The sequence below is a fragment of the Lutra lutra genome, chromosome 13 (assembly GCF_902655055.1).
Source record: "Lutra lutra chromosome 13, mLutLut1.2, whole genome shotgun sequence".
Lineage (NCBI taxonomy): Eukaryota > Metazoa > Chordata > Mammalia > Carnivora > Mustelidae > Lutra > Lutra lutra.
In genome coordinates, this window is record NC_062290.1 from 58,887,697 (window position 1) to 58,909,523 (window position 21,827).

At 37.1% G+C, this 21,827-nt stretch overlaps 1 protein-coding gene across 5 annotated transcripts in view; it reads left to right on the forward strand.

Moving 5' to 3' along the window:
- Positions 1–21,827, forward strand: part of UNC13B (unc-13 homolog B) — a 231,265-nt gene that overhangs the window by 44,735 nt on the left and 164,703 nt on the right. For all 5 annotated transcript variants that reach the window (XM_047698627.1, XM_047698628.1, XM_047698629.1 and 2 more), the window contains exons 2-3: positions 13,135–13,164; positions 18,630–18,729. In XM_047698627.1, coding sequence (XP_047554583.1) covers positions 13,135–13,164; positions 18,630–18,729 — 130 coding nt within the window. The remainder of the gene's footprint in view (positions 1–13,134; positions 13,165–18,629; positions 18,730–21,827) is intronic.

Consider the following 21,827-nt stretch of genomic DNA (forward strand, 5'->3'; position numbering starts at 1 on the left):
TATGGCTGAATGAGATTACATTGTTTGGATATACCATATTTTGTTTTCTGTTCATCTGTTAATAGACGTTTGGGTTGTTTCTGCTTTTGAGTTATTATGAATAATGCTGCTAAGAACATTTATGTACAATTTTTTAAAAATTGAGGCAGAACTCATAAAACATACAATTAATCATTTTAAATTAAAATCAGTGAGATTTAGTATATTTAAAATGGTTGTACAATCACCACCTCTCTGAAGTTTTCAAACTTTTTCATCATCCTAGAAAAATACCCCATAATTATTAAGTAATCACTCCCTCTTCCTCTATCTCCTGGTAACCACTAATCTGCCTTCTGGCTTTTCCAATTTTGGATATATTGTATCATGTAAAAGGAATCATGCAGTTTGTAGTCCTTTGTGACTGGTTTCTTTTATTTAGCATAATGTTTTCAACCTTTTTGCATGTTGTAGCATTTATCAGTAGTTAATTCTTTTTTTTTAAAATATATTTTATTTATTTATTAGAGAGAAAGCATGAGAGGTGGGAGGGGCAAAGGGAGAGGAGGAAGAAGCAGGGTCCCGGCTGAGCAGGGAGCCCTATGTGGGGCTGGATCCCAGGACCCTGAGATCATGACCCAAGCTGAAGGCAGACACCCAACCAACTGAGCCACCCAGGTACCCCTCAGTATTTCATTCTTTTTTATGGCTGAATAATATTCTGTATGGATATATCACATTTTATTTATCCATTTATTAGTTCATGGACATTTGGGTTGGATACTATGAATATTGCTTGATATTATGAGTAATGTTACAAACATTTGTATACATGTTTTGGTGTGGGCATGTGTTTTCATTTTTCCTGGATGTATACCTGAGAGTGTAATTGTTCCTAGGAGCCAGATGGTAGCTCTGTGTATAATGTTTTGAGGAACTGTGAACGTTTTTACAGTATCTGTACCATTGTACATTTCCAACCAGCAGTGAATATTGATTCCAATTTTTCTATATCCAAGCCAGTAGGGTATTTTTTTTTATTTTACCCATCCCATTGGGTGTGAAATGGTATCTCATTTGTGAATACTAATTTCGATTTACATTTTTGTTTTGTTTTCACATACATTTCCCTAATAACTAATGATGTTTAACATCTTTCATGTGTTTGTTGGTCATTTGTATATCTTCTTTGGAAATGCATCTATTCAAATTCTTTGCACATTTTTAATCAGTTTATTTTTATTAAGTTATAGAGGTTCTTTATATATTCTAGATACAAAACCCTTGTATATGCTTTGCAAATATTTTCTCCCATTCTCTGGTTATATTTTCACTTCCTTAATCATGTCCTTTGACAAGAAAATTTAAGTGTGAAGTTCAATTTATTTTTCTTTTGTTGTTTGTGTTTTAGGTGTTTTATATAAGAAAACATGACCTAATTTAAAGTCATAAAGATTTACATCTGTGCTTTTAAGACTTTTCATAGTGTGAGTTCTTACAGTTAGAGGTCTTAGATCTATTTTGAGTTAATTTTATATATGGTGTGAGATTTTTTGTTTGATTTTACAAAATAATTACATGAAGTGTATTATATATTTTTACTTGATAATACATCCTGGATATCTTTTCTGGTCATTTATATCTTTTGTATTTTAAAAGTCTATGAATAGGGGCGCCTGGGTGGCTCAGTGGGTTAAGCCTCTGCCTTCGGCTCAGGTCATGATCCCAGGGTCCTGAGATCGAGTCCTGAGATCGAGCCCTGCATCGGGCTCTCTGCCCAGCGGGAAGCCTGCTTCCTCCTCTCTCTCTCTCTGCCTGCCTCTCTGCCTACTTGTGATCTGTCAAGTAAATAAATAAAATCTTAAAAAAAAAAGTCTATGAATAAAAAAAAGTCTATGGATAAAATAAGGTGTTAACTTTTCTAATTTGTAAACTTCCCATTCTGGAGCATTGATATGATATGGCAGTCACCTTTGCCAGCTGTGTATTGACCCAGACTCTGTTCCAAACCAAACTTTAGACCACTTGCTTTCAGGCTGTACTTTGATTTCCATTTTAATGTATCCATACATTTTGAGCTAAACTAAAACATTGGTTTTGTATGGTTAAATGCTACTGGGGAGGCGTAATCTAAGACATATTTGGCCTTTCTTATAAACCATTCATATTATGACTATCACTCTGATTATTTCAAGGGAATATTTTTGCTGCGTTGTGTTAGATGATCAACAAGTGCCAAACCTGAGATGATACAGTTATTAGAATCACCTGACAAGGATTTTAAAACTGCCATCATAAAAATGCTCCAGTGAACAATTATAAATGCACTTGAAATAAGTGAATAGTTAGAAAATCTCAGGAAAGAAATAGAAAATCTAAAGAAGAACCAAGTGGAAATTTTAAAGAAATAAAAAATACAATCGCCAAATAACCCTCAATGAATTATCCCAGTGGCAGAATGAAGAGAGCAAAGGTTCAGTGAACTTGAAGATAGGATAATAGAAACTGTGCTCTTTCAATAAGAGAAAATAGACTAAAAAAAGTGAAGAGAACCTCAGAGACCTGTGGGATTACTGGAAAAGATCTGATACTCATGTCATCAGAATTTCAGAGGGGAAAAAGAGGATGGGGATGAAAAAGTATTCAAAGAAACAATGGCTTGAAAGCTTTTCAAATTGGCAAAAAGCATAAATCTACAAATTTAAGAAGCTTGAACATAATAAAAGAAGTCCACACCGAGACACGTCATAATTAAACTTTGGTAAATTAAAGACAAAAATATTGAAAGCAGCAGAAGAGAAATATACAGAATAAAAACAGTTTAAATGACAGTGGATTTCTCATTAGAAACCATGGAGACCAGAAGGAAGTGGTACAACACTTTTCAAATTCAGAAAGAAAAAGGCAGTCAACTCAAAATTCTACATTCAGTGAAAATATCTTTGAAGAATGAACATGTTCTTAGATGAAGAAACTTCTTCAAACAGTAAGGAAATGATAAAAGAAGAAATCTAGGAACATCAGGAAGAAAGAACAATGGAAAGAGAAAAATGTGGATAAATAAAATAGGCTTCTTGAGTTTCTAAATTATGTTCAATAATTGGAATATTGTTCTATGTAGTTCTTTTTTTTTTTTTTTTAAAGATTTTAGTTATTTATTTGACAGAGCGGGATCATAAGTAGGCAGAGGGAGAGAGAGATGGGGAAGCAAGCTCCCTGCTGCGCAGAGAGCCCGATGTGGGGCTCGATCCCAGGACCCTGAGATCATGACCTGAGTGGAAGGCAGAGGCTTAACCCACTGAGCCACCCAGGTGCCCCTGGTTCTTATCTTTGTATTGGAAATATTTAAGATCATTATAATAGAAGTAGAGGAATGGTAAGGTGACTTAAAGGCAATATAACAGCTTCTATACTTCACTTGAACTGGTAAGATGTTGATAACCTTAGACTGTGATGTTATATGTGTAAGATGTAATATTAAGGGATACTGCTAAAATCTGTACCAAGTGATACATTAAAATATGCTATAAATAAAAATGGAGTTCCAAAAAAAAATGTTTAGTAACCCACAGGAAGTCAAGAAAATAGAAAAAAAACCTGAGAACAAACAGAAAACAAAAAATGACAGACTTAAGCCCTAACAGTTTAAGAATTACATTAGATGTAAATGATCAAGGTATATAAGAGTTTGGCAAAATGGATGTAAAAACATAGCTCTATATTAATACATAGAACAGCTTGGATGGACCTCAGGGTCATTATGCTGAGTGGAAAAAGGCCATCTTGAAAGACCACTTTCTTTTATTTTTATTTATTTTTTAAAGATTTTTTTTTTTTTAATTTGATAGGGAAAGACAGAGAGGGAACAGAAGCACAGGGGGTAGGAGCTGGAGAAGCAGGCTTCCTGCTGAGCAGGGAGCCCAATGTGGGACTCGATCCCAGGATCCCAGTATCATGACCTGAGCTGAAGGCAGATGCTCTACAACTGCGCTACCCAAGCGCCCCAATTTCCTGGTTTTGATATTGTAATATCATTGTGTATGATTATATAAGATTTCTGTAAGATTTAACTGTTGGGGGAAACTGGGTAAAGGGTACCTTGGATCCCTCTATTATCGTTGCAACTCTCTGTAAATCTATAATTATTTCAAAGTAAAAGTCCTATAATAAACATTGTGTTCAATATTGAAACGTTAAAAAATTATTTATGTGTATACACACACACACACACACACACACTCACAAACACATAAAGGAATCACTTAGCCATAAAAAGGATGAGATGTTGCCATTTGCGACAACATAGACCTAAAGGGTATTATGCTGAGCGAAATAAGTAAGAGAAAGACAGATGCAATACGATTTTACTTGTAAATGGAATCTAAAAAATAAATGAACAAACAAAACACAGAAACAAACTCATAAATACAGAAACAAACTCATAAATACATAAACACAAAAACAAACTCATAAATACAGTTATGTGAGGGGGTTGGGATGGTGGGGGAGATGGGCAAAATGGGTGATGAGGAGTAGATGAAAGATAGAGGCTTCCAGTTATGGAATGAATAAATTATAGGGATGAAGGAAAGATAAAGCATAGGGAATATAGTCAATGTAATTGTAATAGCAATGCATGATGACAGATGGTAACTACACTTGTGAACATAAGAACTTGTTGAATCATTGTTGTACTCCTGAAACTAATGTAACTATGCATTATACTTCAATAAAAAAATTGAAGTTCAAGGTGTTAATTTTTTTTTTAAAGATTTTATTTATTTATTTGACAGAGAGAGATCACAAGTAGATGGAGAGGCAGGCAGAGAGAGAGAGAGAGGGAAGCAAGCTCCCTGCTGAGCAGAGAGCCCGATGTGGGACTCGATCCCAGGACCCTGAGATCATGACCTGAGCCGAAGGCAGCGGCTTAACCCACTGAGCCACCCAGGCGCCCCAAGGTGTTAATATTTTAAAACTCCTGCTTGGGACACCTGGGTAGCTCAGTCAGTTGGGCATCTGCCTTCAGCCCAGGTCATGATCCCAGCATCCTGGGATCAAGTCCTGTATCAGGCTCTTTGCTCAGCAGAGTGCTTCTCTCTCTGCCTCTGACGGCCGCTCCCCCTGCTTGTGCGCACACTCTCTCTGTGTCAAATAAATAAAATCTTAATAAATAAAATCTTAAAAAAAATCCCACTTAAAATCAAACAATTCAAGGGTGCCAACTTTTATTACTTTCAGTAGTTTATTAGAAGTCCTAACCTCTGCCATAAGATCAGAAAAAGAATGGAAAATTTTAGGTGGAAAGAAAGAAAAAAATGATAGATGGTGTGATTTTCTGTAAAGAAAACTAGAGAATCTTGGGGCGCCTGGGTGGCTCAGTGGGTTAAAGCCTCTGCCTTCGGCTCAGGTCATGATCTCAGGGTCCTGGGATCGAGCCCCACATCGGGCTCTCTGCTCAGCGGCGAGCCTGCTTCCTCCTCTCTCTCTGCCTGCCTCTCTGCCTACTTGTGATTTCTGTCTGTCAAATAAATAAATAAAATCTTAAAAAAAAAAAAAAAGAAAACTAGAGAATCTAGGCCTAAAAGAAGAATGTAACAGAATTATTGGACTTAAGGTAGTTTTCAAAAGTTAACTACATTTCGGGGCACCTGGATGGCTCAGTGGGTTAAGCCTCCGCCTTTGGCTCGGGTCATGATTTCAGAGTCCTGGGATCGAGCCCTCTATCGGGCTCTCTGCTCAACAGGCAGCCTTCTTCCCCATCTCTCTCTGCCTCCCTACTTGTGATCTCTCTCTCTGTGTCAAATAAATTAAGTCTTTAAAAAAAAAGTTAACCACATTTCTATGTAGTACAAATATCAGTGGCAATAGCAAAAAAAGAGTTCTGTAGTGAGTTCTAGCAAAAGATGTATGGGGCCAAATTAAATTAATTAAACTAAGACGTTAAAGAAGGGTTAAATAAATAGACATGCTGTTTTCAAGTATAAGAAACCTAAAAATTTCTGTTCCACCCGCCAGCGGAAACCTAAATATTTTTAAAATGTAAAGTTTGCTTATTTGATTTATAGATGTTAAATGCAGTTCTGATCAATCTTAACACTGATTTTGGGAACTTGCCATTTGATTATAAAATTTATAAAGGTTTGGTTATCATCTGAAAACCTGTTTATGTAATAGCAACATTAAGAAATTAATGGGGAAAAACCTTATGTTAAGAGATGCAAAAAAGGAGTAAGCAAAACACTAAAGAACTAGGCAGGAGTCTCTTGCCTTAGCTGGTATCAAGATTTTAAAAATAACATTATAGTTATATAAAGAAAAGTACGTGATACTTAAATATACATATATATTATGACAAGTAAAGAAAAGTAAAAAATAGGACATAGGTCAACTTTAATATAGCATTCTAAGATTTAAAATAATGATAGCTGAAGCAATCTTTGTTACTCTCTATGTATAAGTATCCAAATTCCAAAATAAATCAGTAAAACTAGGTCACCAGGACTTCTGAGGATCTTATTTTTCAAGTAACTCCAGTGCAGTTTGACTTTTCAAGTGAATTTTTGTGCTGTTGCTTTTACTAAAATATGCATGTCATGAAAACATTTTAATTTGTAAAAATAGGAGTTAATTTAAAAATGGGAACTGAAATAAATGCTTTTTTACATTTCACTGTCCTTTCACATCAATTCTTTTATCTCCCTCTCTCCCCATTTACACAGAAACTCAATATGCAAGAACTTTTATTTTCCAGAACAGACATAATATTCACCTTCTATCTGAAAACCCTGAGGGCTAAGATAATGCTTTTTTTTTTTTTTTTAAATCTAAGGGCCCACAGATGAGCCGTGTCAGAACCAGGTCTAGAATCTAGGTCTGGTTCCTTGTCCTGTGCTTTTCCCAAATAACTGCAATGGTTTTCTAGCATTAGCTGCTGCTATTTTTGTTCCACTTCTGTAGAATTAAATGTAACATTTCAAGAGTTATCATTGAAATGTTGGGAAACACTCAGATTTTAGGTGCCGTATCTTTATGACAAATACTTAGAAAAACATGTTCCTGTGATTTTCTCAAGGGCCTATGTTCATTATTCCTACTGCTAGAGTAGACCCTGAATTAGAATTGATTCCAAAGAGATAACTTGCAGACACCATGGGCAAACACCATGTCATTAGCCCATTTTAATAGAGCAAATAGACATAAGACTAGTCAGTAAAGTAGGCTTTTGCAAATATAAACTAGAAAAATCTAAGGAGAATGACAACATTGGTAACTTTAGCAAAAAACAATTTTATTAGGAGATGATCTTAAACTGCATGAATTTGCCCTTGATATGCACATTGTTTTGTGGATACATGTGCATTTTTCTGGAGAGCAGATCTGTAGCTTTTGTTGAATTATCAAAGGAGTCTAATTTTTAAAAGGTTAAGAATTTATGGTAATACACAATGGGAGGGAAGGCATGTTGGCACAGTTTTAAGGAGGAGCAAGTAATAATAAAAGAGGAAGAGAGGGACTATACCTAGAAAAAGCTGAAACGTGAACAAAATGTGTCCACTTCTACTTTCTGGTATCCTTGTGCTGTCTTTCCAAAGGAGATTTAGAAAGATTTCCTTTTTTTTTTTTTTTTTTAAGATTTATTCTTAAATAGGAAAAACTCTGGATTTAAGATACTATAACTCCTTTGTTTTAGTTCCGTGTCTAACTAACCCCAAATACCTGTACCCAAACTCTTGGAGATTTTGTGGGGCTAGTGGACTTTGCCTGCCTTTGGAATGTTGGGAAACACTCAGATTTTAGGTGCTGTTACCTTCATGACAATGTAGAAAAAGATGCTCCAGTGATTTTTTTCCCATGCCTTTTTAATGCTATTTCTTTTTTTTTTTTTTAAAGATTTTATTTATTTATTTGACAGAGAGAGATCACAAGTATGCAGAGAGGCAGGCATAGAGAGAGAGAGGAGAAAGCAGGCTCCCCGCTGAGCAGAGAGCCCGATGCGGGCCTCGATCCCAGGACCCTGAGATCATGACCTGAGCCGAAGGCAGCGGCTTAACCCACTGAGCCACCCAGGCGCCCTTTAATGCTATTTCTTATGTCTCTTTTCTTATCTATATTTTACCCATTAGAAGACTTTGATTACTATCCCACCCTCCTCATTGATCTTTTCTTTGTGGCACATTTCACCCAAACACTGGTTTTTGGTTTCTAGACTCACAATGAATTTTATGATTGGATCTTTCCTCTGTGTGCTTGCATTTTTTTTTTTTTTCTTTCCCAACTTCCTTAGCATAGAGACTGTAGTTTTTCATTTTTTCTTTTCCTTCTGCTGCTGCTTTGGCATTCTGGTGAAATGGGAAGAACTAAATTTTTAGTCAGAAGACATAAATCCTTTATCAAGCTCCATTACTTATTATCCATATGATGTTGCCAACAGATTCTTAATCTGACCCTTCCATAGAAGCTCTGTGAGCTTGAATTTTGCTAATCTGTAAAATGGAGATAAAAAGGAAAATTAGCATAAGCTCCAAACATCTCTTAACAGGAAAGGTCCATTGGGGTGCTCTAACACTCTGGAAATTTACTGTTGTCCTTTAGAACTCTTCTCTGCAGCTTTCTCTAACCAACCCTGTATCTTTGTTTCACTCCCTCAAAATTGAAGTTGGGAGTATGTGATTACAGCATCTATGTCAGTTGCCTTTGGCTTCTGTAGTGTGTTTTAGGTCCTGTCTCCCATCTCTCTCAGGATTACTTCAGAAGGAGAGTGTTTTGATACTAAGGAGCCCAGAAGACAAATAGCTACCTCATCCATTTAATTCAGTTTTTAGGCAGTTTTTTCCTTGCTTAACACCATTGTTTTAATTTGTAATTCCCTAATGACATATGATATTGAACATCTCTTCATGGGGTTACTTGCTATCTTGTATATCTTCTTCTTCTTTTTTTTTTTTTTTAAAGATTTTATTTATTTATTTGAAACAGAGAGAGAGATCACAAGTATGCAGAGAGGCAGGCATAGAGAGAGAGAGGAGAAAGCAGGCTCCCCGCTGAGCAGAGAGCCCGATGCGGGCCTCAATCCCAGGACCCTGAGATCATGACCTGAGCTGAAGGCAGAAGCTTAACCCACTGAGCCACCCAGGCGCCCTCTTGTATATCTTCTTCAGTGAAGTGTCTTTTAATGTCGTTTGTTCATTTTTAAATCAAGTAGTGCAGGGTGCCTGGGTGGCTCAGTGGATTAAAGCCTCTGTCTTTGGCTTGGATCATGATCCCAGGGTCCCTGGGGTCGAGCCCCACATTGGGCTCTCTGCTCAGCAGGTAGCCTGCTTCCTTCTCTCTCTCTGCCTGCTCCTGATCTCTGTCAAATAAATAAATAAAATCTTAAAAAAAAAAATCAAGTTGTGTGTTTTCTTACTGTTGAGTTTTAGTAGTTTTTCGTGTATTTTGGATAACAGTCCTATATGAGATGTGTCTTTTGCAAATACTTTTTCCCATTCTGTGGCTTATCTTCTCATTCTTTTTGGCATGGCCTTTCACAGAGCTGTTTTTATATGTGCTGCCGAAGCGAGCGTTCACAGAGCTGTTTTTAATTTACTGAATTTCCCCTAATCAATTACTTCTTTTGTGAATTGTGCCTTCGTGTTGTGTCTAAAAAAGTCCTAATCATACCCAAGGTCATCTGCGTTTTCTCTTATGTTATCTTCTAGGAATTTCATAATTTTGTTTTACATTTAGGCCTGTGATCCATTTTGAGTTAATTTTTGTGAAAGTCTGTCTCTAGATTTTTTTTTCCCACCATGTACACATCCATTAGTTACAGCATCATTTGTTGAAAAGGCTATTGTTCCTCCATTGTATTGCCTTTGTTCCTTTGTTGAAGATTAGTTGACTGGGGCTCTTGGTTGGCTCAGTTGGTGGATGGAGCAGGTATCTCTCAGGGTTGTAAGTTTGACACCCACATTGGATGTAAAGGTTGCTGAAAGATAAAATCTTAAAAAAAAAATTAGGTGGCTATATTTATGTGGGTCTGTTTCTTGCTCTTCTGTTCTGTTCTATTTGATCTATTTGTCTGTTTTTTTCACTAAAACCATACTAGCTTTTATTAGCTTTATAGTAAGTCTCCAAAATTGGGTAAAATTGGTCTGGAACTTAGCATAGAGTTGGCTGTTGTGGGTGTTATGCTTTTCCATATAAACTTTACAATCAGTTTGTCCATATCCACAAGATAGTTTGCTGGGATTTTTTTTTTTTTTTTAAATAGCCTTTTACTTTATTTTGAAAGTAGCAAGCCAATGAATGAAGGAATAAGTGACATTTTTATTTATTTATTTATTTATTTGACAGACAGAGATCACAAGTAGGCAGACAGGCAGGCAGAGAGAGGGAGAGGAAGAAGCAGACTCCCTGCAGAGCAGAGAGCCCGATGCGGGACTCGATCCCAGGATGCTGAGATCATGACCTGAGCCGAAGGCAGTGGCTTAACCCACTGAGCAGCCACCCAGGCGCCCAATAAGTGACATTTTAAAGGTTAGCAGACTATGACGGTCAGAATTCTGTTTAATTACATCATTACGTTTACATACAATTACCATTACATGGTAATACAAATATAAGTGACTCATATAATATTATGGTGCTAACAATATTAAATAACTCATGGGTAAAAATCATCAATTTAGATGTTCAAAATCTTAGTCATGCAGGGTTGTAGTGTAAAGTATTATTTTTGAACTGCTTTTTTTAATGATGCAGGAAATTTTAATATTAACTTGCTGGGATTTTGATTAGGATTGTTTTTTTTTTTTAAAGATTTTACTCATTTATTTGACAGAGAGGGATCACAAGTAGACAGAGAGGCAGGCAGAGAGAGAGAGAGAGAGGGAAGCAGGCTCCCTGCTGAGCAGAGAGCCCGATGCGGGACTCGATCCCAGGACCCTGAGATCATGACCTGAGCCGAAGGCAGTGGCTTAACCCACTGAGCCACCCAGGCGCCCTGATTAGGATTGTTTTGAATCTCTAGGTTAAAGTTGGAAAGTACTGACATCTTGATAATACTGACTCTTCCTATCCATGAGCATGGATTATTTCTCTAATTACTTCTTTTATATCTTTCATCAGAGTTTTGTAGTATTCCTCGTCTAGATCTGGTACATATTTTTTAGGTTTATACTTAAGTATTTAATTCTTTTGTGCTAATGTAAATGTTAAGTGTGTTTTAAAATTTTTTTGTTTTGTTTTTAAGTAAGCTCTACACCCAGTGTGGGGGTGAAACTCATGACCCATAGACCAACAGTCACATGGTCTACCAACTAAGCCAGCCCAGTGCCTTCCTTTCTACAGTTTTTAAATGTGGGTTCTTGACTTCTTAATATTGAGTTTTGAGATTTCTTCTTATAGTCCTTTATCAGTCTTACCATACATGTTTTGCTAATATTTCCTCCTAAACTTGCCTTTTTTTTTTTTTTTTAAAGGTTTTATTCATTTACTTAGAGAGCATGTGTGCGAGCCAGGGGAGGGGGAGAAGGAAAGAAAGAATCCTAAGCAGACTCCCAAGCAGACTCCATGCTGAGTGTGAAGCTGGACACAGGGCTTGATCCCATGACCCTGAGATTGTTACCTGAGCCGAAATCAAGACTCAGAAGCTTAACTGATTGAGCTACCCAGGTGCCCCAGACTTGCCTTTTTATTTATTTATTTATTTTAAAGATTTTATTTATTTATTTGACAGAGAGAGATCACAAGTAGATGGAGAGGCAGGCAGAGAGAGAGAGAGAGAGGGAAGCAGGCTCCCTGCTGAGCAAAGAGCCCGATGCGGGACTCGATCCCAGGACCCTGAGATCATGACCTGAGCCGAAGGCAGCGGCTTAACCCACTGAGCCACCCAGGCGCCCCCAGACTTGCCTTTTTAATAGTGTCTTGAGGAATGCATGTTTTAAATTCTCAGTCTAGTCTATCCATTTTTTTCTTTTAAAGTTCATGATTTTTTTTCAATTTAAGAAATCTTGGCCTAGCCCAAGATCACTAAGATTTTCCTTTTTCTCCTAGATATTTTATAGTTTTAGCTCATATTTAGTTCTGTTCATGATCCATTTCAAGTTTTACATGTATATGAAGTAAAGATAATGTGTTATAGTTATATATCTTATATATATTTCAATTTTATTTCCTTGATCTATGTCTATTTTTGCCAGTGCTATGCTATCTTTATTACTGTAGCTTTATAGTAAGTCTTAGATTAAATGAAACTATTAAAGAATAATTGAATAATTGGGAAGAGGGATTGATGTGAGACTGTAAGGGACAGTCCAGTGGGAGACATACTTTGATTCAGTAAAATAGATTTTAGCATTAAGTGTTAATGCTAAAGTTTCCTGAAATCTCCTAAAAATGGAGAGGGTCTTGTAAAAAGGTGCTGAATTACCCATTCTCTTGGATGTGTTAGGAAGAGCTTGGATATCAGCTAAGGAGAAGCTTTCAGTTGTCTTGGGATTTCTTTTTATTCTCCCCCTATCCCTGCACACTTTGTCCTACTCTTCATTAATGGGAAAATGTTTCATGTTTACTGGAATTTAGCAGTTCTCCTGCATGTTTGTTGTCTTCGACCTTTCCTAGAAGCTGGCATGCTGCAATCCTAGTGAGGGCTTTTTTCTTTGCAGTCCTGCGCTGAGGTTTGGTGAATAGCTCTTTGTGATCATTTGGATAGGAGCGTCTCTTGTTAACTTGTTTATTCCCAGCAAGAAATTACTTCTCCCCAATGTTTAAAATCTGTTGTTTAAATCTGCCTGTTGAGCTTGTCTTTTGGCATGAATGAAATGGAGGGAGTTTCTATGATGGGCTTTAAATGAGAAACATATAACTTAAACCTTAGATATGTGACATGAAACTGGTTGCCTGCCATAGGAGTAATTTAGTTTCCTCTATCTTGTTGTCAAGAGGCTGTAAGAGATTTCTGTGTTGAGGAAGAGATTGGATGATTTGTAAAGGCCCTTCTAACTCTCTGCCTTCAAGCTTTGCTCAGATGTCCCAGCATCTTTTCTCTTAGACTTAGACTTACAAATCTAGTTCTAACTCTACCATTGGTATATAGTAGATGCTTAAGAAATGTTGGTTTAGTTAATGAATTTGTAAAAATTCTTCATGGTGTCCTCTTTTTTTCTCTTGCAGTTAAAAGAGCCAAATTCCAGGGCTCACCAGGTAAGGCCAACCTTTAATTATTATGTCTTTTCCCTTCATACTTGCTGTGATTTAAAATCTTTAAAAAAAAATCAGTCTTTTAAACAGTCATTAATTTCATTTAACTCACTGATTAAATTCACAAAATTTATTAAATTATTCAAAATCAATATGGGGAGATGTTGGTTAAGGGGTACAAAGTTTTAGTAATGCAAGATGAATAATTTCTAGAGAATTAACATACATGTTCATAATTAATGATTACTGTATTCTTGAAATTTGCTAAGAGAATAGATCTCAAGTTGTTGTGTACATACACAAACTTGAAAAGAACATGGTAATTATATGAGTTGTGATGAATACATTAATATATATTAATTAGCTGATTATGGTGGTTATTTCATAATGTGTATCAGATCAAGTCATATACCTTAAATATATACAATTTTAAGCTGTCAGAGTACCTGACAACGACGACTGTGGCTCAGTTGTTAAGCGCCTGCCTCGGCTGAGGTCATGATCCCAGTGTCCTGGGATCGAGCCCCGCATCGGGCCTGCTTCTCCCTCTCCCTCTGCTTATGTTCCCTCTTTTGCTGTGTCTGTCTCTGTCAAATAAATACACAAAATCTATAAAAAACAAAACAAAACAATTTTAAGTTGTCAATTATACCTCAGCAAAGCTAGAAAAAAATCAATGCTGTTGTAAAACATTAAAGAAACATATCTAGTGAAAACTTAAAGTCCCCTTAACTCTTGGCCAACTCAATTCTACTTCCCCGTAACTCTCTAAAGGTTTGTATATACCTTCTCAAATTTCTTCTTTGTATATGCACGTATAAACAAATAGATTAACCTTGTTCAATCTGCTTTTATTCCAATAACACATCACTTTTAGTGTGTGTATACATATATCTAGTTCTTCTTTTTTATTTTTATTTAATTATTTAGAGTTAACTTTGGGTGCATCTGGATGGCACTCTTGGTTAAGCGTCTGACTCTTGGTTTGGGCTCAGGTCGTGATCTCAGGATCATGGGGCTAGGCCCCACATCAGGCTCCATGCTCAGTGCAGTTGGCTTGGATTTTTCTCCCCCTCTCCCGCTGTTCCTCCCCGCTGTGCATGTATGTGCATGCATGCTTTCTCTGTCTAAATAAATAAATGAGTAAATCTTAAAAAAAAAATTTAACTTTGTGCGCATTGTGAGGTTCGAACTCATGACCCCGAGATCATGAGTTACATGCTCTACCAACTGAACCAGGCAGGCACCCCTCTGGTTCTTTCTATTAAAAAAAAAAATTTTTTTTTTTTAAAGAGTTTATTTATTTACTTGACAGACAGAGATCACAAGTAGGCAGAGAGGCAGGCAGAGAGAGAAAGAGAGGGAAGCAGGCTCCCTGCTGAGCAGAGAGCCCGATGCTGATGCCGATGCCGGGCTCGATCCCAGGATTCTGAGATCATGACCTGGGCTAAAGGCAGAGGCTTAACCCACTGCGCCACTCAGGCACCCCCTTTCTTTTTAAGTGTACAGAATTTTGTTATAAATTTGTACCCTAGGAACCTGATTGATGAATATTTAGGTTGCTTCCATTTTTTACTATTATAAGCAATACATGTTTTTGTGCATTTATTATTGTCTGCTTTTGTAAATGTATCTATACACTGGAGTCCAGAAGTAGAGAATTGCTGGGACAAGAGTATGCATTTTTAAAAAATATGGTAGCTGCTGCCACATTGCACTTCTGAAAGTTTTGGGGAGATTATACTTAAAAGTATATGAGTGTTGATGAGCACTGGGTGTTACATACAACTAATGAGTCATTGAACACTGCACCAAAAACTCATGATGTAGTTTATGTTGGCTAACTGAGCGTAATAAAAAAATGAGTGTTTATCCAAATTCTTATCCACATTAGGTAGTATGAAACTTTTTTTTTAAATTTTTTAATTTATTTATTTGACAGAGATCACAGTAGACAGAGAGGCAGGCAGAGAGAGAGAGAGAGAGGGAAGCAGGCTCCCCGCTGAGCAGACAACCCGATGCAGGACTCGATCCCAGGACCCCGATATCATGACCTGAGCCGAAGGCAGCAGCTTAACCCACTGAGCCACCCAGGCGCCCGAAACTTTTTTTTAAAAAAGATTTTGTTTATTTAACAGAGAGATCACAAGTAGGCAGAGAGAGAGAGGGGGAAGCAGGCTCCCCACTGAGCAGAGAGGCCGATGGGCTTGATCCCAGACCCTGAGGTCATGACCTGAGCTGATGGCAGGGGCTTAACCCACTGAGCCGCGCAGGTGCCCAGTATGAAACTTTTTAATCTTTACTCATCAGAAGGTGAAAATAGTCTTTACTTGTTTTAATATACATTTTCTTAATTGTGAATGTCAAGTTACAGAGACTTATTTTGTTTATTGCTGGGGAAAAGGGAAGGTACTGTGGATTACGGGGGAAAAGTGAACATGATTAGGAACCCATGGAACACTGAAAAAACCAAACCTTGGGTACAATAGGAACTAGAACAGTTACTGAGCCTATTGTTCTCTCCACTAGCGAGGTCTCTCTTTCAGAGAATCTGTTTTATTTTCCTTTCTCTTCTAGCTGGCTTTCTTTGCTTACCTGTTGTGTACATAGCCCTTGATGGCAGCTCCAGTGGAGTATATATACTTCTTTGAGCTTCAGCACCAACCACCAATTGTGTCACTATTTCTTTATTTTCCTTATTTAAGATCTTTTGAGAGGGAATTGGATTTTTTTTTTTTAAAGATTTTATTTATTTATTTGACAGAGAGAAATCACAAGTAGGCAGAGAGGCAGGCAGAGAGAGAGGAGGAAGCAGGCTCCCTGCTGAGCAGAGAGCCCGATGTGGGGCTTGAACCCAGGACCTGGGATCATGACCTGAGCCGAAGGCAGCGGCTTAACCCACTGAGCCACCCAGGTGCCCCTGGATTGGTTTTTGTTTTGTTGACCACTTCAGGGATTAGCTGCTCTTGGGTGGCATCTAAACCTGCTCTGGTCAGCTGTGGTTGGATGTTGGGGGGTGGAGTACAAAATCATGATAGGAAACATAGCTCAGTGGTCTATTACACTGCTACTGAATATGGATGGGGATTCTCTCATGTAGACAGACTTATATTTTCATATATCTTAGGTATAATTCTGGTAAACTTCTAATGTCTAAGTATAAAACTATGTAATTTTTTAAATGATTTCATAAGGATTTAATGATAGTCCTAATAGTTAAAATGGCTATGATTTATTGAACACTTGCTATATCAGGGTGTTGCCTAAATACTTTCACAAATGTCTTATTTAATTATCACAACAAACTTAGAACATTGTATTATTCTCACTTTTATTATTTACATTTTTTTGAGAGGGGAGAGACAGAGGGAGAGAGAGAGGGAATCTCAAGCAGGCTCTATGACCAGTGCAGAACCCAACATGGGGCTTAGTGTCACAGCTCTGAGATTGTGACCTGAACTGAAATCAGAGTCGGACACTTAACCAACTGAGCCACCCAGGCACCCCTAAAAATTTTTTTAATGAGTATAGTTGACATACAACGTTATAGCTTTATGTGTATAATGTCGTGATTCTGTAAGTTTATACGTTACGCTGTGTTTACCACAAGTGTAGCTACTGTCTGTCACCATATAGTAGTATCCAATACCTTTGACTGTATTCCTTTTGCTGTGTTTTTTATTTCTGTGACTTATTCATTCCATAACTGGAAGCCTGTATCTCTCACTCCCCATTTTATCCTTTCCCACCCATCTGGCAACCATCAGTTTGTTCTCTGTGTTTTTGGGTCTGATTCTGCATGGTTTTGTTTTGTTTTGTTTTTAAGATTTATTTATGAGAGAGAGAGAGAGGGAGGGAGAAAGCAAGTGAGGGGAAGGGCAGAGGGAGAAGCAGGCTCCCTGCTTAGCAGGGAGCCTAAATTGGGACTCCATCCCAGGACCCTGAGATCATGACCAGAGCCAAAGGCAGCCACTTAACTAACTGAGCCACCCAGGTCCCCCATGATTCTGCTTTTTGTGAGACTGCACAATTTCTAACAATGCTTTAGAGAAGATTTACCTTCTGTTAGAAGTGCATATCAGGGCCTATTAACTCATACCCCTAACATTAGGTAATCATTTTAAATAATCTTTGCCTATTTGAGGAGTCAAAAATGATATTCTTTTTTTCATTTTAAAATGTTAAGATTAATTTCTTACATAGAAAAGTAAACTATTAGTTCAGTGCCTCTAATCATGGTTCATGTCAGTGTATTAGGGGGCATGATAAAGGTGCTGTGTTTAAGCAGTAGTACTCAATTTATATTCTCAGGTTAAAGAATCTCCTTTTCCGAACTCTATAATAATATTGCTTTTTTTCTTTTTTAAAGATTTATTTATTTGAGGGGAGCCTGGGTGGCTGAGTTGGTTAAGTCATCAACTCTTGGTTTTGGCCAGGGTTGTGATCTCGGAGTCCTGGGGTTGAGCCCTGTGTCAGGTTCCATGCTCAGCATGGAGTGTGCTTGAGATTCTCTCTCTCTCTCTGCCCCTTCTACTTGTGCTGCCCCTCTCTCAAATAAATAAATAAATAAATAAATCTTTTTTTTTTTTAATTTATTTATTTGAGAACGAGCGTGAGTACACAGTGGGGGAGGGGCAGAGAGAGGGAGAGAGAATCCCAAGCAGACTCCTGCTGAGTGGAGAGCCTGTGAGGATAGAGGGGAGCTCAATTAGACCTGCTGAAACCGAGTCAGGTGCTCAATGGATCGAGTCACCCAGGTGCCCCAGTATTGCTTTTTATGTAAGTTGTGTTTTAGGACAGCCTGAATAGATGAAGCTTGGAATCCCTTTCTTTTATGAAGGTTTTTTTCTCAATTCTTGTCCCTTTCAACAGCTAGAGATAATCCTTTCCTCTCCTTCAATCTTTACCATTTTTTCTCTTTCTCTTATGGTACTTACTCATTTTGTTAATTTATGTATCTTTTCTATTAGATCAATTAGATTTGTTTTTTTCAAACTGAAGATTGGCTATAAAATCAATTCAGTTGGTTATGATTAATGTTTTAATAGTTTAAATAAATTAGAACAGGAAATATCAATGTATCACATCATGTATTTCATGAAGCTTTGTTTTCATTTGTGTGTATGTGTATCTACAGGGTCAAATATGTATTTCTAAAATTTGAAAAACTATTATAGCTTGTGCTTTTGAGAATGTGTTTAATAATGTGTTTTGAGAATGTGTTTAATAATCTTTTATGGCTCTGTATGCTTAGAATGAGAATAATGTGTTTTGAGAATGTGTTTAATAATCTTTTACGGCTCTGTATGCTTAGAATGATGCCATATAGTACAATATATACTTTTATTTTTTCTTCATCATATAATACTTTAATTTGGGTTACTCAGTTCCAAAGACTTTGTGAGATTAACAATTTGAGCACTAAGTATTACATCTTCACTGTGCATTTTTTTTGCAATTTTTTAAAGATAAATTTAACACATATGTGACCCTGAAAGTGCAGAATGTGAAGAGCACAACTGTAGCAGTTCGTGGTGATCAACCTTCTTGGGAACAAGATTTTATGTTGTAAGTGCTTTGCAGCAGTAGCTGCCTACAGTATTCTTTATGAAAACTACAGAGTTATAAGAACAAGTGAGGGGTATGGTGGGGTGAAGTAAATCTGCAGTTTTGTTCTCTCCTGGGTTTGTAATTGACCTACATTATGCGAATTATGAATGTAAGTAAACTCCCAGTTCATTTATGTGGGTAAATATACTGCCTGGTCAGATTTTCCCAGTGGTCAGAATTAAGATATAGTACAATATACTTTGCATGAAAGTAAACATAATTTGAATCTTGCTTCGATTCTCAGAAGGCTCCTTGAAGGAATGTGTTATGTGTGCTCATGCGTGCATGCGTGTGTGTGTGTGTGTGTGTGTGTGTGTGTGTGAGAGAGAGAGAGAAAGAGAGACAGAGAGAAAGACAGAGAGAATGTGTATATGTGTGTGTATATCCACATTACCTGCTATAGAAGATAAGGATTTCTGTGCTTAAAATCCTTTTGCTTTATAGAGTGAAATGTCCTACCTTCCCCTAATTAATAGAAATGAGTAACTATTAGAATTTCTTACGTATTACACAAAATGTAGTACATTGTAAGCTCTGGCTTTAAAAACCTGACATTTCCCTTTTTTCCTCTGAAATTTCAGACCTTTTTTTCCTGCTCTGGAAAAGGGGAAAATGTAGAATATCATTTTGAAGGACTGTACAAATCATTGAACTTCTCTGAGTACCAGTTACTTCACCTATATAGGTGTATTTTTCTTACAAGGTTATGCTTGTTTTCTGGGAACTTAGGCATGCGGGTGTCAAACAAGAAAATGTATTAAAATTGCTGTGAATTTTGAAATGGAAGTGAAATTGCTTTACAAATTTTGTAGTGCACCTCAGAAGCACATAGGGATGATTATTTTCTTGTAGATATGTTCCAATCCTTTGAGCTTTTAATGTATTACTTCTTATAGTACCATTTAGGAAACTAGATTGTAAATAAGGGTGAGATTATGAACAGCTGGGTTAATAAGACAGTAGCAAAAGGGATAGAAAAAGATGGAAAGAAGGTGTTAAGGAGGTAGACTTGTCTTGCATAATTGGGTAGGTATTGTATTACTCATTACGATAGAGGATAATAATAAGATCAGTTATGGATGAGCTTATATTTGAGGTTCTTACAGGACTAATAGGAAGAGAGGTATAGAAGATAGTTAAGAACTTGAACCTGGCACTTGGGAAAGAAGTCAGGGTTGGAGAAATATTTTGGTCGGTTGGAACTGTAGATGTAGATGAGGAAGCTTAGGGAGATGCTAAGTAAATTGAGAACAGGGCTTGGGGTAAAGCCTGGAAGGGCACCAGCATTTTAAGTGGGACAGAGGGGGCTAAATAGGAATGAACAGAGAGAAGGAGAAACAAGAAGCTGAGAGAGAATTGGGGCTTCAAGAAGAGAGAGGGCCAGTGTTGTCACATTTCTCATTGGTTGCCTCTCTCTCAAGTTTATAAGCCTCATTCATTCCCTTTCTCAGTTACAGTGATGTTAGAGTGAGACTGTGTGTTTCTTTATACCTGTAGTGTACATAGTCAGCTATGAGGGTTTATTCAGGTCTCTTCCCATGGCTATTTGGCATATAAAATCCAGAAATTCCACTTTATTCTGACTTCCATTTGGCAGTAATATTTACTGTTACAACTGTTCCCATTGTATGAAACCTAGCAATCTTCTGTAGCCTCTCATCAGCATAACTAGCTTTATTCTTGTGTGTTTATTTTCTAATTACCCATAGCACTTCCTCTTTCAATCCTTCTGTGATATGAATTTTTTTTCATCTCCCACCTTGAGATGCTGTGTGAATTTTACTCTGTCCCCTGTTATACATGAATTTTACTAGCTACATTTTCCTCTTTTCTGCTCCTATTCCTTATTCCTCCTACCCTGTTCTTTTGTTACTGACAGCTCCATTGCTGGTCTCTTGTCTCCCTTTCTCCTTTTTCCTTCTTCCTGATGTATTATATGGTGGTATCTAATAGTCATTCTTGTATTTTTGTTATTTATCTTTAATATTTTTGTATCTTATTTCTAGGACTAGATTATTCATATAAGGGTAAGCAGGGCATCTTTAGTTACTGTGAATTTCCCTAGCCCCAAATCTTGTATATGTATATACATATATACTTGTTGATTAATTAATAGAGAAAAGAAGTTTCCCCAGAGCTTTAGGGATGAGGCATGAACAGAACTCTCAGACTTCTTTTAAGTTGGGCCTGTTGAACACACATAGATGAGTGAAGAAGCTTCTTATAGGAGATAGCCTCATTGAGTTTTATTACCCAGAGTTCCCTAAAGAACTTTATTCTGTCCCAGTTAAGCTGTAAAGACCTCTGGCTATTTCTTTCATCTATTGGATTGATATGTTGCTTAGGACTTGCTTTAGGAACATTATGTATGTATCTCCAACCAATTTTTCTTTTACATATTCAAAAGATTTGGGGTTGTCAGATGTCTTTTCCAAGGCTAATTGATTAATTAGGTTGAATGAAACTGTGTGACAAAAGCTTAGTTTCCTCACGCCGTGAACACCTTAGTTTACTGGCTGGGTTTAGTCACTTTGTGATTTTGAACAGCTCTCAAGATAGCTTAGAAGGTTTTAGAGATAGGAATTAGGTCCTATATAGTGTGTCTTGCTCAGAATACCAAACCATATGTATTTTATGTGCTGAGGAAACATTAATTAAGTGAAAAAATGAACTCAGTACATTCTCTGTTCTAGTGTATTTATGTAAAAGGGATGACTTTTCTTTGCTTCACTTGTTTTCAACATACTTGATGAGAAGTCTTTGGCTCTAATACCACATCCTAAACTTGTGATTCTGAGAATGTGTATTTTTTTTTAAAGATTATTTATTTATTTGAGAGAAAGAGAGGGAGCACACACAAGCAAGCAGAGGGACAGAGAGAGAGGGAGAAACAGACTCACTGTTGAGTAGGGAACCCGAAGTGGGGCTTGATCCCAGGACCCTGTGACCTGAGCCGAAAGCAGATGCTTAATAGGCTGAGCCACCCAGGTGCCCGAGAACATGTATCTGACTAGAAGAGGGAAACCAAACTTTCTCTAAAGTGTGAATTTCCCTTT